Below are 14,602 nucleotides of genomic sequence, written 5' to 3'. Positions count from 1 at the left end.
ATCTGGCTCGGTACGTTTTAGTCCGCAGTACACCTGCCCTGGCCTCAAACAACAATGAGCTTCCCTAAGAGTTATCGTAAATATTTTCTTTGGCTATTTCTTGCTTAAACGTCCTGTATGTCTCTACTGCTGATTTGGTTTGCATCTCTGTTTTCCACATACGCCTCTCTGTCTCCTTAACCTTTTTCTTGACGGATGATTTCTTACCTGTCCCCTCACTGCTGCCCAAGTATTTGCTTGACAATTTCCTAGTTCGCTTCCTCCACCTTGTGTCAATATTCCTCGTATATAAGTAACTGAAAACCTTCCTAGCCCACCGCATTTCCCCAATTTTTCGATATCGCTCCTCAAATGCTACCTTGCTACTAGCCTCTCTGCCCTCGAAAGAAGACCCCTGCACCCCAAGATTTGGTGTCTTGCCATGTGCTCCCAGAGCGAGCGTACCCACACCACGTTGCCTAGTTTCCAACTGTTGCCGGGTCTCTGCTCTCGTACATAGAACTGCATTGGCAAAAGTCAGGCCTGCCATTACCCCCTTCCATATCCCTCGTACTACTCTTCATAATCGCTGCATTTCTATTACTTTTAGTCGTTACATATTTTTCGTACTCTGTCAGATACTCAATGCCATTATTTACCACACCCCAAGATACTTCTATTTATCGACTATCTCCAGCGTGGCCTCCTGTATCTTATGCTCGCCGCAAATGTTATCATTAAAAATCATGACTGCTAATTTTTCTTTGCTAAACTTCAAGCCTAATCTGTCTCCTTCTGTACCACATATGTCCATCAATTCCTGCAGATCTTCTGTATTGTCAGCCACTAATACAATATCATATGCGGAACTGTGCGAACAACGCCTGCGGCGGCAGCGTCATCGAATAAAGAACCAACTGTGGCATCCCCACGTCGGCGACATAGCAAAATCACTCAGGGAGATCTGATGAGCCTCATTCGTCCCTGTGAAAAAAAATTTCTGCCACTTATCTTTGTATAAGACAATGGGCAAAACGTGAACAAAGTGAAAGCAGGAGCTCTGTATCGTTGTATAAGTCACTTTTTTTTTTTAAGGGTGATAAAACAGAACCCATCTTGCGCATCAGGAAACGACGGTTGCCCAGCAACGGTTTCTCCCTTCCCCGCTTGCTTCTCTCTATGCAATTCTCCTCACTCTCTTCCAAGGGCTCTCGCCGCGCTCGGACGGCTAGCTGGTGCTCGGCTCGCGCTCGCGCGTTATGCGGTGGGGGTGGGGGCAGTGGCGGGGGTGCGTGGTGGCGTCAGCCGACAAGTGCTTGTTTTGCTTGTTGTGCCTATACGCCGGCAGTGGCAGCAAGTTGTTTTCGTCGTCGCTAATTGCGTCTAGCCAATGCCGTGGTCTCGATCGTGTGGATGCAGTGCGAGGCGACCCCGGTCAGCGGCAGGGACGCTCACGAGCGCGGCCTCGGTGATCCACTCACCCAGTTTGCGGCAGCGGCATTGAACAGCACGGAGCGGTAGCCCTGCGCGGCGATCGATACACCAAGAGAGGCAACCGTAGGAATGAACGCGATGGATGGAACTTCTGTCCTTTTCCTGGCCGCGCTGATGTGTTTGGCCGCGCTGTTGCAATACGCGAGCCCTTTGCAACCGAACGAAAAAGTCGAGACAGGAGTGCAAAAGCTGAAGAGTCTGTACATAGCTGCAGTGTTCCCCATGAAAGGCCATGGTGGCTGGCTCGGTGGTCAAGGATGTCTTCCAGCGGCGCTTATGGCACTGGAAGACGTCAACAAGCGATCGGATCTCTTGATTGGCTACAAGCTCGAAATTGACTGGAGGGACAGCCAGGTGCGTCGTCCTTGACATACATTTGTCGAGACATCGAAACACACCGTGCAGCCGGGCGACCTTTGACATTTCAAGCAGTGCTGCTCTTTTGGCAGATGTTTAATTCACACTGGAATTTGATTTGGCAAATGGTGCATTAATAATCGTTCAGCTAGCTGTCGCGCAGACCACGTCCCTTGCTATGGTTACGAGTTGTCTTGAGAATGCAGTGTTTGTTCACCGCGGTCTTGCGCGTGTAGTGTTTTTGCCGAGCAATATAATCTGTGCTGTAAATGTGGCTGGCTGCACGTTGTTCGTTGTTTTCAAGGAGACATTATTACCTTAAAAACAACTTCCTCATTTTGCTGCTCTCATTTGCAGTGCAATCCTGGCCTAGCTGCTACAGTCATGTATGACCTGCTCTACAATGAGCCGCAGAAATTGATGCTGCTTGGAGGTTGCAGCATTGTCTGCTCTACGGTAGCAGAAGCTGCTAAAATGTGGAACTTGGTAGTTGTAAGTGTTTTTTTTTTGTGTGTGCCTATCATGTAGTGCTTAGACAGCTCGAAACTGAATTTGAACAGAAAGCAGAAAACATCACAGATTTGGCAGAGCCAGTCGTTGCTCACAGCACAAAGCATGTTTGTAAATACGTGTAATTTGAGAGCAGAGTGCATGCAACTTGTTACATGCGCTAACACTTCTCATGTCATTTCTAGGCGCTTTTGTTATAGCACAAATTGTAAAAACATGTTGCTGCATCATTCTCTTTTTACTAGTGGATCCACCGCTTATGAAATATGGACTAATCATTCTTTGGAAAATTCTGTCAAACAATTATGAAGAAAGATATTTCTAAATATCTGAGTGGTGTGTTTCAATTGGTAAATGGTGTGAGGTTGGTCAATATGTGTAAGATGCATCTGACCACCCTCGTCCCCTGTGCTTCACACTTTCGGTAGGCACTATACTTTTGGTATCATTGACCTCTGCTTGAACAAGTCCCACTAGGAACTGGTGGCAAAGGAAGGACTTTTTTTCTAGGTGGTAGTTGAAGTTAAAATACTAGGGCTTCTTCTTTTTGTTTTTTTCATTTCCCTATGGCCGAGTGTTCTTTAGTTTTGTTTAGGTTCTTTTATCAGTAAGGAAATGTCACATCAAACACAGGTCACTCGTGCCTTACTAGGTTACAATTAGCTACTGTCACTATTTTTTGTACATAGTTGGTATACCATTTCTCATGTTCTTTCAACTACAACAAAGTTTGTCATAGTAATGCCTCAAAATTTTATCCTTTGCTGAAAGCTTTAACAAATTTGTCTTTAACAATATTGTCTTTGCTGTGACAGAGGTAAACTTTCCACTTTGGTGCATTCATCTGAGGTGTGCCAGTGGAGATTTTTTCTGCATTTTCAGTGTCACTTTAGATTGCCCAAAGGCAACCTAAAGTGATTGAATATCTAAATCTTATTGAATAGCAGCAGAACTGTCATGCTGCAGAGTTGAATAGAAAAACTGTTGCCAGTGCACCTATGCTGAACATATCAATTGAGGTTTGAATTGAATTCTGGGGTTTTACGTGCCAAAACCTTGATTTAATTATGAGGCACGGCATAGGGGGGGACTCTGGAATAATTTTGACATCCAGGGGATCTGTAGCATGCCCCTATAGCATGGGATACGAGTGTTTTTACATTTCACCCCATTTGAAATGTGGCCGCCGTGACTGAAATTTGATCTCACGATGTCATGCTTAGCAGTGCAACACCATAGCCGCTAAGCCACTGCGTTGGGTGACCTATATTATATTTGTGACTTATATTACCTGCAACAATAGCTTAATGGCTACAGCGTTGCACTACTGAGCTTGGGGTTGCGGGTTCGATGCCGGCTGCGGTCGCCACATTTCACTGGGGGTGAAATGCAAGAATGCTTGGGTGTTTAGATTTAGGTGTATGTTAAAGAACCTTGGGTGGTTTAAATAAACCTGCCCTACCACACTTTGGCATGCCTCAAAATCATATTGTGGTTTTGGCATGTAAACCCCAACATGTAATACTTTTTACTTATGTTGTTCTAATTTGTCTTTAAGCAGTGTGATATATAAGCGAAGATGTGGTTGTTATATTTTATGACTTCAGGTTTACTGATTGTCTTATGTAGTATAACTAAAGCCTTTTGCTATCAGATAAATACCTATTTTCTTTGCAAGCTTTTGCACCTCAAAGCCAGCTTTATATAAATTCAGTTAAGCTTAGGTCCTGCTATAAGAGCAGTCTTTGCAGAAGCTGTAAAGCATGCTTTATAACAACCAGTAAAGCTAAGGACATAAACAGCTCAAGAAACGGGACAAGGAAGAGAGACAAGCACGTCATGTACCAACTAGCCCAACTGTAAACACCCATTGAAGTTGTTTTCATGGCATTATCTTTTACATAGTTCTTTTTTTTCCAAGCCCTGAAGAAAGCTAATGAAACATGAAAAAAAAAAGAAAAAAAGAAGACAGCACCGTGTGCTTGTGTGTCTCATATGCAGTGCTCTTAACCGTTCTTCCAAAGACAAGCCCACATGCCTGTTGTAACAGAGGCCCATGAGCATGTTTCGATCTGCTTTCAGTACCGGCCTATCCCTTATTGTTCCAGGCGATGCTGACCTGGCTTCCTGGATGCCAGGGCCAGACGCTTCCTTTTACAAACGAACATACGGCCTTTATTCTTTAGAAATATGACTGATAATGCCGCAAACCAAAGGTGCAAATACGCAGTGACGTCGTTTTTAAAAAATATTTCAAGTGTAAAAGATTACATCATTGCAACAACTTCATTGTGTGTTATTGAGCATGCTCTACATTTATGGTCACACTTATGCCTTAAATTAATAGCTAAAGCTTTTCATAATTGAACTTTGCTCATTTGGTTACTAATCACATTTAAAAATATAGTAATCTTACTTGGAGAGAGAGAGATAAAAGTAAAGAAAAGACGGGGAGGTTAACCAGTGGATATCTGTGGTATGCCATTGTTCTCAATCACCTAAAATGCACCACCTTTTTAAAAAAAAAAAGCTTGATATAGGTTACTTGAAACACCCAGTATAATTTGTCATTTAAAGGGGAAGCATTATTATTTTTTTTACCAATATTGAACATTATCTTTTCATATGCACCATAGTTTCATTCAGTTCATGGTCACTTCCTGGACTTTTTAATGTACCCCTACAGCGTGCATAGATGCACTTAAATAAATTACTTGCATTTTATTTGTCATATATAAACCACTACTAAAATATGCACATGCTTAAACTGATGGCTTATCGCGCTCAAATTCCACACGGAGGTGGCATATCACAGTGCATTTTGCTTAATAGCATGTTTCAATGTAGTACTTCCCCCTACTTCATCTTCAGTAAATCAGGATTACGCATTGCCTGCAAGTGCATACTTCGGATTTATACCCCAGTCACATTGGGCGCTTTGAATCATGATCGATGCCATTCAGGCTCTTTCACGATTGTAAGTGCCCATGTGATTGGGTATCATACTGCTTTCCTTATCTATACAACATTCTGTATTACCCATACACTTTGCGCACATTGTGCTTAAAAGCATTGTGTGTCACACACTCATGATAGATGGGCAATATCTCTGTTTCCTTGCAGAAGGGTTGAAGACTGGCATAGTTGGCTCATGTTCAACGGTGTGAACCAGTGAAAGCAGACAAAGCACTCAAGGATGAAACACTGCAGTGTACTTCTTGTGTGCTGTGTGCTTTTGCTAGTTTGGATATCTGTTTCTGTTCATTCAGTCTAGATAGTTATATTTATTTCCAACCACACTGCATGCATATGCTATCTTTTGCCTTGCTCTCTAAGTGCCACAGCAAAATTAGTGACGCACTGTGGTGACACGAGGCCATTGGGCAACTGGCTTCATTGCTGCCCATTGTGTGCATGCACCAAACCCAACATAGCCCTTACTGCTAGAATGTGTTGCCTGTTACGTGTGGTTAGATTGATTTAGCGTTTGTCATGGAAACAAGGAGTTTGGGGTTTGGTCCTTCCCGAGTGCAGTGCAGTGTTCAGTTTGATTGATCGCAATGTAATGCACTAGCTGTACATTAAGACTTTTGCATAGGAGCATGACTTGTTAATAAACTTGCCCCACAAGCTGCATAAGTCTGCTGTCAAGAGGACAATAGCGCCTCGCCTGAACCACATTGTTTGTCGCAAATTTGTATGTGATAAACAGCACAACATCAGATGCACACAAATATGGAAGCAATTATTTTAAATGCTGCTCTTTTCTAAATTTTCTGCAAAAGATGTTGTCATTCTATTAGCAAGTATGAGCAATAACACACCAAAAGCACTAAGGAATCAGTGATCGGAAATGAATGTATTACTAATGGAAAGTTCAGCACTCGCATTGGTTCTCACTTTTGAAACTTAGGCTTGATGAAACAGCCCAAACAGCTAAAGTGAAAGCCACCTAACTTCTGTACATTTTTATTGTGCCTTAGGTGGACCTGAACTTATGTAAATTAAATATCTTTTGATGAAATGAGAGCCAGCTATCGCTCAGTATTTATATGGGAAGGATTTATAATGACACAAGCTCTCTAATGTGCTGTTCTAATATAGTACGGAAAGAAAAGGGGTTATTGTGGTTAACAAAATCAACACTACTGCAAGCTTCTTAGATGCAAAAATATTTACGTGTCCCACACAGTTCTTAAGCCAAACAAGACAGAAGTTAAGAGGAAGACAGAGGCTTGAATTGAATAGCAGTGGTTAAGCAAGGAATGTCACTGGAGCGTACGTTTTAACAAGCTGTTTTTTCGGCTACTCGTGTTCGTACTGTTAATAAAGTAGTTTCTTCAAGCACTCTACCATTGTGCTCATATGATATGAGCAGTTCATTGCTTTTTTTACTGAGATGCACAGTGGCTGTGATAGCATTGCAAACAGCCACATTGAGAAAAAAAAGTTTTTGAAGGTCTAAGGCATCCAGAAACTAGTGAACTTTTGTTTTAAATTTTTTTTTCCCTTGTGAATGCTTCTCTGTGTTTTGTATTTAAAAGTGGTAAGTATTGAAAGCTTAAATGTTTCTCTTTCTAGCAGGATTTTCTTAAGTGGAAGGCTCCTAGAAATTGAAAAAAATTGTCAGCCATGGCTTTGACCTTTCAAGCATAATAGTTTCAGTGCTTTTCAGACTTGAGTAAAATTGTTTAGTCCATCATGACAGACTTAACTGTCAGCCATTTAGTGCAAAATAAAGATGAAGTTTACAGGGTGCTTCAGGAATGTCTATTCATGGCTGTTCAAAATGTAGCATCTCCTACATGATGACTTGGCATACTTCTATGTCCAGCCGTTTTCTGTGTCTGTATTTTGCTCTTGTGCTTTAAATTTGTTATGACTTGACATTTCTGTGGCCTACTTTGCATTTGCATATATTATAGTTACAATGACTTGGCATTTGCATGGCCAACTTCTCTTTGCAGATATCGTATGGGTCTAGCTCACCTGCACTCTCCAATAGAAAACGTTTTCCAACATTCTTCAGGACACATCCATCAGCTACTATTCACAATCCTACGCGCATCAAGTTGTTTCAGAAGTTCTCATGGTCAAGAATTGCTATTATTCAAGAAGCTGAAGAAGTTTTTATATCTGTAAGTGGTGTTGGTCTATGTTTTTTGAAAGGCAGTATGAAATTAGATTGAAGTGGCTTAATGTACAGTGCAAACTTTCTGGATCAAATCTCAGCCATAGTGGCTGCATTTTGATGGGAGCAAAATGCGAAAACACCCGTGTACTTAGATTTAGGTGCAGGTTAAGAAACCCCAGGTGGTCCAAATTATTCCAGAGTCTCTCGTTACAATGGGCTTCATAATCAGATTGCTGTTTTGGCACGTAAAACCTCATAATTTCTTTTTTAATTTGCTACCCTTTCCGATTATTCCTTCCTTCCTTTCTTTTCTTCTTTTTTTTTTAATCAGAGCTGTAGCCTTGCTGATCTTGATTTCCTCACTATTGTGCATGGAGAAAAAATCGTAAAAGTGGGCTGGTCTTCCCTTTTCTAGTTTGTGAAATTGCGTTCTGCATGAATATTCAGTCTATCATCTGTACATGGGATCATGGCTTGAGAGCTTATGTGGTTTCATTTCGAAAATTTTTTAAACATTTTGTAATTTTAAAATGCTCATATGTCACCTTTTAAATAGTGTACATAGTGCTCGTTTCAGTGCACAATTCTTAATAGTATTTAAGCGGTCAATGCAGTCACTGCACCTTTGCGCACAAATATCTGTGTCCCTCACATGTAAGTCTCAATGGTAAGACAATATATTTACTGAATCTGTTAATTGACAACGCATTGCAGGTCTCTTAAAAAGCAAATTTTTTTCGTTATCATTTCTGCACAAAGAATGATTGATATATTCTGTTTCCTATTTGAATTGACCCACAACAATGACTCAGTGGCTATGGAATTCTGCTGCTGAGAACAAGGTTTGATTCCCAGCTGTGGCAGCCACATTTAGGTGGAGGCTAAATGTAAAAAATGCTAATGTACTGTACTTCAATTTAAGTGCACATTAAAGAACCACAGGTGGTCAAAATGAACCTGGAGCCCTCCACTACTGTGTCCCTCCTAACCCACTGTGCAGTTTCGGGACATTAAACCCCACAATTTATTTATGTTTTATCATATTTTATTTCCTGGCCAGCCACTTGTTTTGCGTAGGATGTGGCATTTTGCTAGTAAGTTTGATGTGTTTGTGGGCTTTCAGATTTACTTGCTTCACTTTTGCAGACAGGTGAAGACTTAGAAGCACGTTGTAAAGAAGCACACATTGAAATTGTTACCAGGCAAAGCTTTCTAACTGATCCCACCGATGCAGTCAAGAATCTTGTGGTGAGTCTTATGCTTTCGCTGCTTCAGAGGTTGCTTGTTCCTGTACCTTTTGTAGTGTGTATGTGATAAAGAAGTGTTTCCTTTACATTTCTGTCTACAGAGGCAAGATGCACGGATCATTGTTGGCATGTTTTATGTTGCTGCAGCCAGACGAGTATTTTGTGAGGTATGTGCAACTGTGTACCTAGAAGTGCACTTTAGTTAGCTTTATTTTGACCTACATTTTCATCTTGACATTGTGCTTGCTTCAATATTTAAAACATACCGTATTGGTTCAGTTCTAGCATGCTCTCATGTGTAACATGCACCTGATTTTCATGGCGAGTAATGAAAGATTCAATGCCCTTGTCATTCCACTCAAAGTTTTTCATGGCAGGAGAGAGTAATGGTGATTTGTGCTTACTTCGAAAAAGAAATTTATTGCATCTGAGCTACAGTTGATTGGGTATCGCTCATCATCACTGTCAGACGCCTCCTTATCATTATCAACAGCCCCAGAGCATCACATCTTCAGTGCCATCTATGGCATTTCAAATACTGCATTTCCTGAACACCTTGCAGACAGTGGCAACCTGATAAACTTGCAGAGCAGGCACAAAGCTACCACAGCTCCTACAGCTCCATTCTGGACGCTTGCAAATTTCACAATGTTCATGAATTCTGCCATGTTGAAGTCTTGAGCCAATCACTGAAGCTGTAGGTGCGTACTCTGTTCAAAAATTCTGCCATGTTGACCTGTTGAACTAACCACTGAAGCTGTAGCCACCTGCTAGGTTCACAGATTCCGCTATGTCAATATCTTGAGCCAATTGCAGAAGCTGTAGCTCTGCACTATGTTCACAAATTCCACCATGTTGACATCTCGAGCCAACCTCAGCATCTGTAGTTGGCTCAAGATGGTTCACAGAGCTCAATTGGCTCTCAGAGCCAGTTAGACACGACAAAATGGTGTTTTTGACAAGATATTGTAATTTGACAGTCGGAATTGTAGTGATGTGGGGATTGGATTACAGAAATTTTTGATACCAGTGATGGTAGTTTGTCACTATTGTAGTACTGGTTTTGTACTCGATTGTAATGCACATGTTATATTTTAGTAATTCCTTCCATAAAAAGTGTATGTTAGAATAGAGTAAATGCAGTATTCAACAGTCTTGCATTTATTACCGTACGCAGTACAGGAAATCTCAAAACAGGTGATGTGGGTATGGCATTATTGAAGCTATTGATGCTTGGAAAAATAATAATAAAAGATTCAAAGTAGAAAATGTCTAAGGCTTTAAGGAGGCAGTTGACTTTTTCACACACTGGTACATATTGTGGGGATTGAGGTATGCCCTGGTGCCTTTGCACGGGCAGTAACCTGTTCTGTCATCCTTACGCCCCTCCCCCTTTCCATTCGTGATGGTTGTCGCCGGTGGCGCTCCACTCGCTGTGGTTTGCGGTGGGGGCACTTGCGTTGCGGGGGTAGCCGCTGTCGGCTCCTGCTGACGGAAGCGCAGGTATTCTCTTCAGGACCATCACTGTGTACAGGGTCATCCACTCTTAGTACGAACATGGTGCAGCATGGCCAAGCTCCATGAAGTGCCAGCGCGCATGGCGTGGCCGCGCATCGAAGCTAAGTGGTGCAGGTGCGCTGGGGCTTGGAGGCAGGGTACCGTGTTGTCTGCTAAAGCGCGCGAGCATGCCATGCTTGCTTTGCTGTGAAGCACATCTAGAGAGAGAGAGAAAGGCAAAGGAAAGACAGGGAGGTTAACCAGAGATTATCTCCGGTTGGCTACCTTGTACTGGGGGAGGGGCATATGGATGCGATAGGTGAAGCACAACTAACTGCATTCTTGTAGCACCTGAGCCCGCCGTGACGGCCTTGCGGGAAATTGCACTTCACTCACTGCAGCGTGTTGTGTAGTTTCCTCATACAACTGAGCAGTTCCTCTCTTCAGTGCCACGATCTCAGTTAAATTCATGTTTTGTTGTAAGCTTTTTAGGACTGGTTTCATTTGGTTTATGGGGTTTAAGGCCACAAAGTGACTCTGGCTATGAAGACACTGTAGAAAACGGCTCCAGATAATTTCGACTACCTGGAGCTTTTTAATGTGCACTGACCTCGTGCAGCACACTGGCGTTTTTGCATTTCCCCTTTATTGAAATGCGGCACCTACTGCCAGGATCATAGTTGGGTATCATGGCTCAGTACAGCTGAGTGTTCTAACCACTGAGCCATCACGGCGGGGCATTCTTAGGACTTGACCGCACTCTGGAAGTAACGAGGATTATGAAGCAAAGCTTTAGTTTCTGTTTGTGCTCTCTAAAGCATATAGGATGCTTTACTGTTTCTACATATGCCACAGTGCATGTAAATTGGCTTTCTAATTGCTTCTATTTCTAAAGGAGCAAAATATTCTACGGGATTCAGAAGTTTGTGTCTGTTTTATACTACATATTACATTCAATGTAAGTATACTTCGGTCATATTTTATATAAACTTGGCTAAACTCATAACCGTTGTACTGGTCGCACGCATAGCTGATCATATTTGTCAGCTCAGTGTTCCATTAAAATGTTTAGCCTGATAAGCATAATGTAAATTATAATTATTTCCCATTCTATCGCATCTCTCTTGTGCCATATGCAGCTTTGGGACGTTCAAATTCAGTTATTATTATTATTATTATTATTATTATTATTATTATTATTATTATTATTATTATTATTATAGTGCAAACAACTTATTTATCTCCCGAGTGCGGGTACTGTGGTACTTTACAAATATTTCACAGGCACTCGTTTCGTGGCATGTACTGTACTGCTGCACTCTGGCTTCAGAAATCTGCACGCCTTACTAACCAGTACACGTGCGATATGCATTGGAGCAAGCACAAAGTGTGATGCCAAAGTGCAGTGTGGCTTATCGAATGCCTGTCTTTTTTACACAAATTTGAATATGCATTTGGACAGCCAATAATAGTGTGCAAAATGCAAGTTAATACTTCATAGGATACGAGAGCTTCTATAAATTACGCTTACTGGCAGTTTTCGGGCCGCCAGACTCGCTGCTGCTGGTCCCACATTGTGGTAAATGAAGCTTCATCCATAAAAACGACCTTCGTGCTTACTTTCTTGACAAGACGTCGTTTTATGCATTGAAACACAAAAGTAATTGGAACCCCAATACGTTTCTCCGCAAAGTTTGGGAATTAATATCTCAAAACTGGTGCCATCCTGAGAATCTGTTCCAAGTGGATCCGCCTTGTGAACTCCATGGCTAGAATTTGTAAATTACAATATGGGCCATAAGGTAATTAGCTAAAACTTGATCAGATATTTTTTTTAATTAGTCCATTATGCATTTCAATTTATTGTGCAAGAAATGTCTGCCTCTTCGAGTAGACCAGCTCATCAACTAGAATTGTGCAATCTGACACAGACAACTCTTAAAAATTTTTGAAAGTGTTTGCTGAAACACCCTGTATATGAAAAAAGGCAATAGACATTGAGACCAAGGTCGTGGGATCAAAACCCAGCCACTGTGGCCAAATTTCCGTGGAGACGAAATGCAAGGACGCCTGTGTGCTGCTTACTGTCAGTGCACATTAAAGAACCCCGGGTGGTCGAAATTATCCGGAGTCCTCCTCTACAGCGTATCTCATAGGGAGAGTAACTTTGCGGCATCAAACCCCATAAACCAAATGAAACCAATCCTGAGAAGTTTGCAACAATACATGCGTTTAACTGGGATTGTGGCACTGAAAAAAACTCACTTTTGATTACAACACTCCTTAAAGGGACACTAAAGGCAAATAATAAGTCGACTGTTTAAATACCATTCCAGAAAACTCTCAACACTTGTTTCATGCCAAAAAGGACTTAGTTTACGAGAAAATTGCATCTGAAGGGTCCGAATACCTTTTTCGAAATTCAAATCTCCCGCTACCTAAACGGGAGAGCGGTGACATTGCATACGCCATCATCACCCTTTGCTGCCGTCGGTGAGTAAAACGGTGCCCGATAGACGGTGGCACCGAGTCAAAGCAGAGCGGTGGATTCGCTGCTGCAGCTGCTATTTGGTCAAGTGGCGTAGACCGTTTGGGCATCGCGCGACATGACATGAAAGTTGAATTCTCTGCTACTGGCAGTTTGTGCGAGTTTTGCGAGCCAGAAAAACCAGCACAGCACTATTCAATAACGAAACTGCTGAAACATGAAAGCCGGGGTGGCTCAGAGTCGAGCGAAGACGAAGCCTTTCAACATGCCGCGTCGTTGTCGAGGGTAATTAAAATTATCGAGCGAAGATGAAGCCTTTCAACGTCCTGCGTCGTTGTCGAGGGTAATTAAAATTAGTTCTTTCTAAAAATGCAATAGAAATGGACAAGTACCATTTTATTTCATCTTATGATGCAATACAATTATGTTTTTTGCAATGATTGGTTGAGTACTAGTGTCAATTTAACTGATGAGTGCCTTCGTCATTGGGCAAGTACTTGAATGTCCCATGGGAGCCTCAAATCATGTCCTGCATTTACCTCAATATCTCGATTATTAAGGTTCTGTTGCGATAATATTGACGCCTTAGTGATTCTCGAACACTAACCTATCACTTCAGCTTGACTTATATTTGCCTTTAATGTCCCTTTAATGTGAAATTTGAGTCCAGCTCTATACGTGTTTTCATTTCGCAATGGCTGGTGCGGACAATCTGTCTCGTTCGGCACATCGCAAATGGAGCGAAGTGTGGCGCGAGTGCCTCGCCAATCGGGAGATTACGAGAGGCAGCGGGTGGGTGATGCATGGGCGTGTAAAGAGCAGCCGTCACAGACAGACCTCCGCTCATGTAGCGCTTTGTTTCCATATATAGTATCGGAAGACAACAGACAACGGCACCCTACTCTGTCGCCACCTTGTAGCGGTCGTCGCCGCAGAGCCTTTCTTACATGGCACTACGCTTCTCACGCTTTCGCCATACCCTCCTCCTCCGCTTTCCACGTCATGGCATAGAATAAAGAAGCAACTTTAGAGAAGGGAAACTGGACCTTCCGCAGTGGTACGAAAATAAGCAGTGGCAGCACATGGAACTTGCATAGGTGGACACCAGTTGGTGCTTCTCAACCAGAAAACGAAAGTGTGTGTGTGTGTGTTTTTTTTTTTAGAGCGAAATCCAATATGGCCGCTTTTCACCGGTGGCATACACTGGTATGCGTCGTGCTCGCCCTGCCGGCTATGCGGCATGCCTCAATGCCTTGGCTGCCGCATAGCTGGTGCGTTCTAATTGCCAGGAGACCATAGAGCCTCTACTGACGCCCATACAAACAAGCCACAAGTGAGTGAACAGAATGTGTGACTTTTATTGGCAAAAGACAAGCAGCGTACATTCTCATGCAAGAGCAGAAATAAAATTTGCATGTCGAGATACGCTGGAATCATTGACGCGAGCTCGTAAACGATTCACCATCGTCTTCATACATGGTGGTCTGGTAACGAGCGACAGCCAGCGGCGCAAGCAGATTGGACAGTGTCTCATCTGTTTGCAGCAACAGTTGCCGTGAAAGATGAGCAACTTGCCTTGCGAGGCAATTGGGCGATGCAGGCATCTGCTGCCGCAGCCAACACAGCGACGTAGTCTACCCGGCATTTTAGTGTTAACTCCTTTCCAACCTGCACGTTTCTTTTCTTTCGGGGGCGGCTTATGTCTGGCTCACACTTGGTGTCCCACTTTGTCTCAATATGGACAAGTCGCTTTCATGGGCATAACCTTCGGCAGCCACTTTTGCGGACCTTTCCACTGATATGGCTATCAACTTCATACACTTCGAACCATGTAAGCACGTATGCTGATCTCCATTCATGCCTAATTGCAGCCGAGAAAGGCCACAGGCACAATTT

The 14,602-nt window shown here is 42.6% G+C and overlaps 1 protein-coding gene across 5 annotated transcripts in view; it reads left to right on the top strand.

Moving 5' to 3' along the window:
* GABA-B-R1 (gamma-aminobutyric acid type B receptor subunit 1) overlaps window positions 1-14,602 on the top strand; it is a 133,725-nt gene continuing 119,123 nt past the window's right edge. For 3 of the 5 annotated variants that reach the window (XM_055063746.2, XM_055063749.2, XM_055063748.2), the window contains exons 1-5: window positions 1,021-1,827; window positions 2,188-2,322; window positions 7,308-7,478; window positions 8,621-8,722; window positions 8,823-8,888. In XM_055063746.2, the coding sequence (XP_054919721.1) occupies window positions 1,543-1,827; window positions 2,188-2,322; window positions 7,308-7,478; window positions 8,621-8,722; window positions 8,823-8,888 (759 nt within the window). In that variant the 5' untranslated portion in view covers window positions 1,021-1,542. Of the gene's footprint in view, window positions 77-1,019; window positions 1,828-2,187; window positions 2,323-7,307; window positions 7,479-8,620; window positions 8,723-8,822; window positions 8,889-14,602 lie in introns of those variants that run through there. The other 2 variants (XM_055063750.1, XM_055063747.2) reach the window with 2 other exon arrangements.

Source organism: Dermacentor andersoni, chromosome 1 (assembly GCF_023375885.2).
Source record: "Dermacentor andersoni chromosome 1, qqDerAnde1_hic_scaffold, whole genome shotgun sequence".
In the NCBI taxonomy this organism is placed as follows: Eukaryota; Metazoa; Arthropoda; class Arachnida; order Ixodida; family Ixodidae; genus Dermacentor; species Dermacentor andersoni.
Note: the sequence above shows the minus strand (reverse complement) of the source record. Positions and strands in the feature narration are given on the sequence as shown.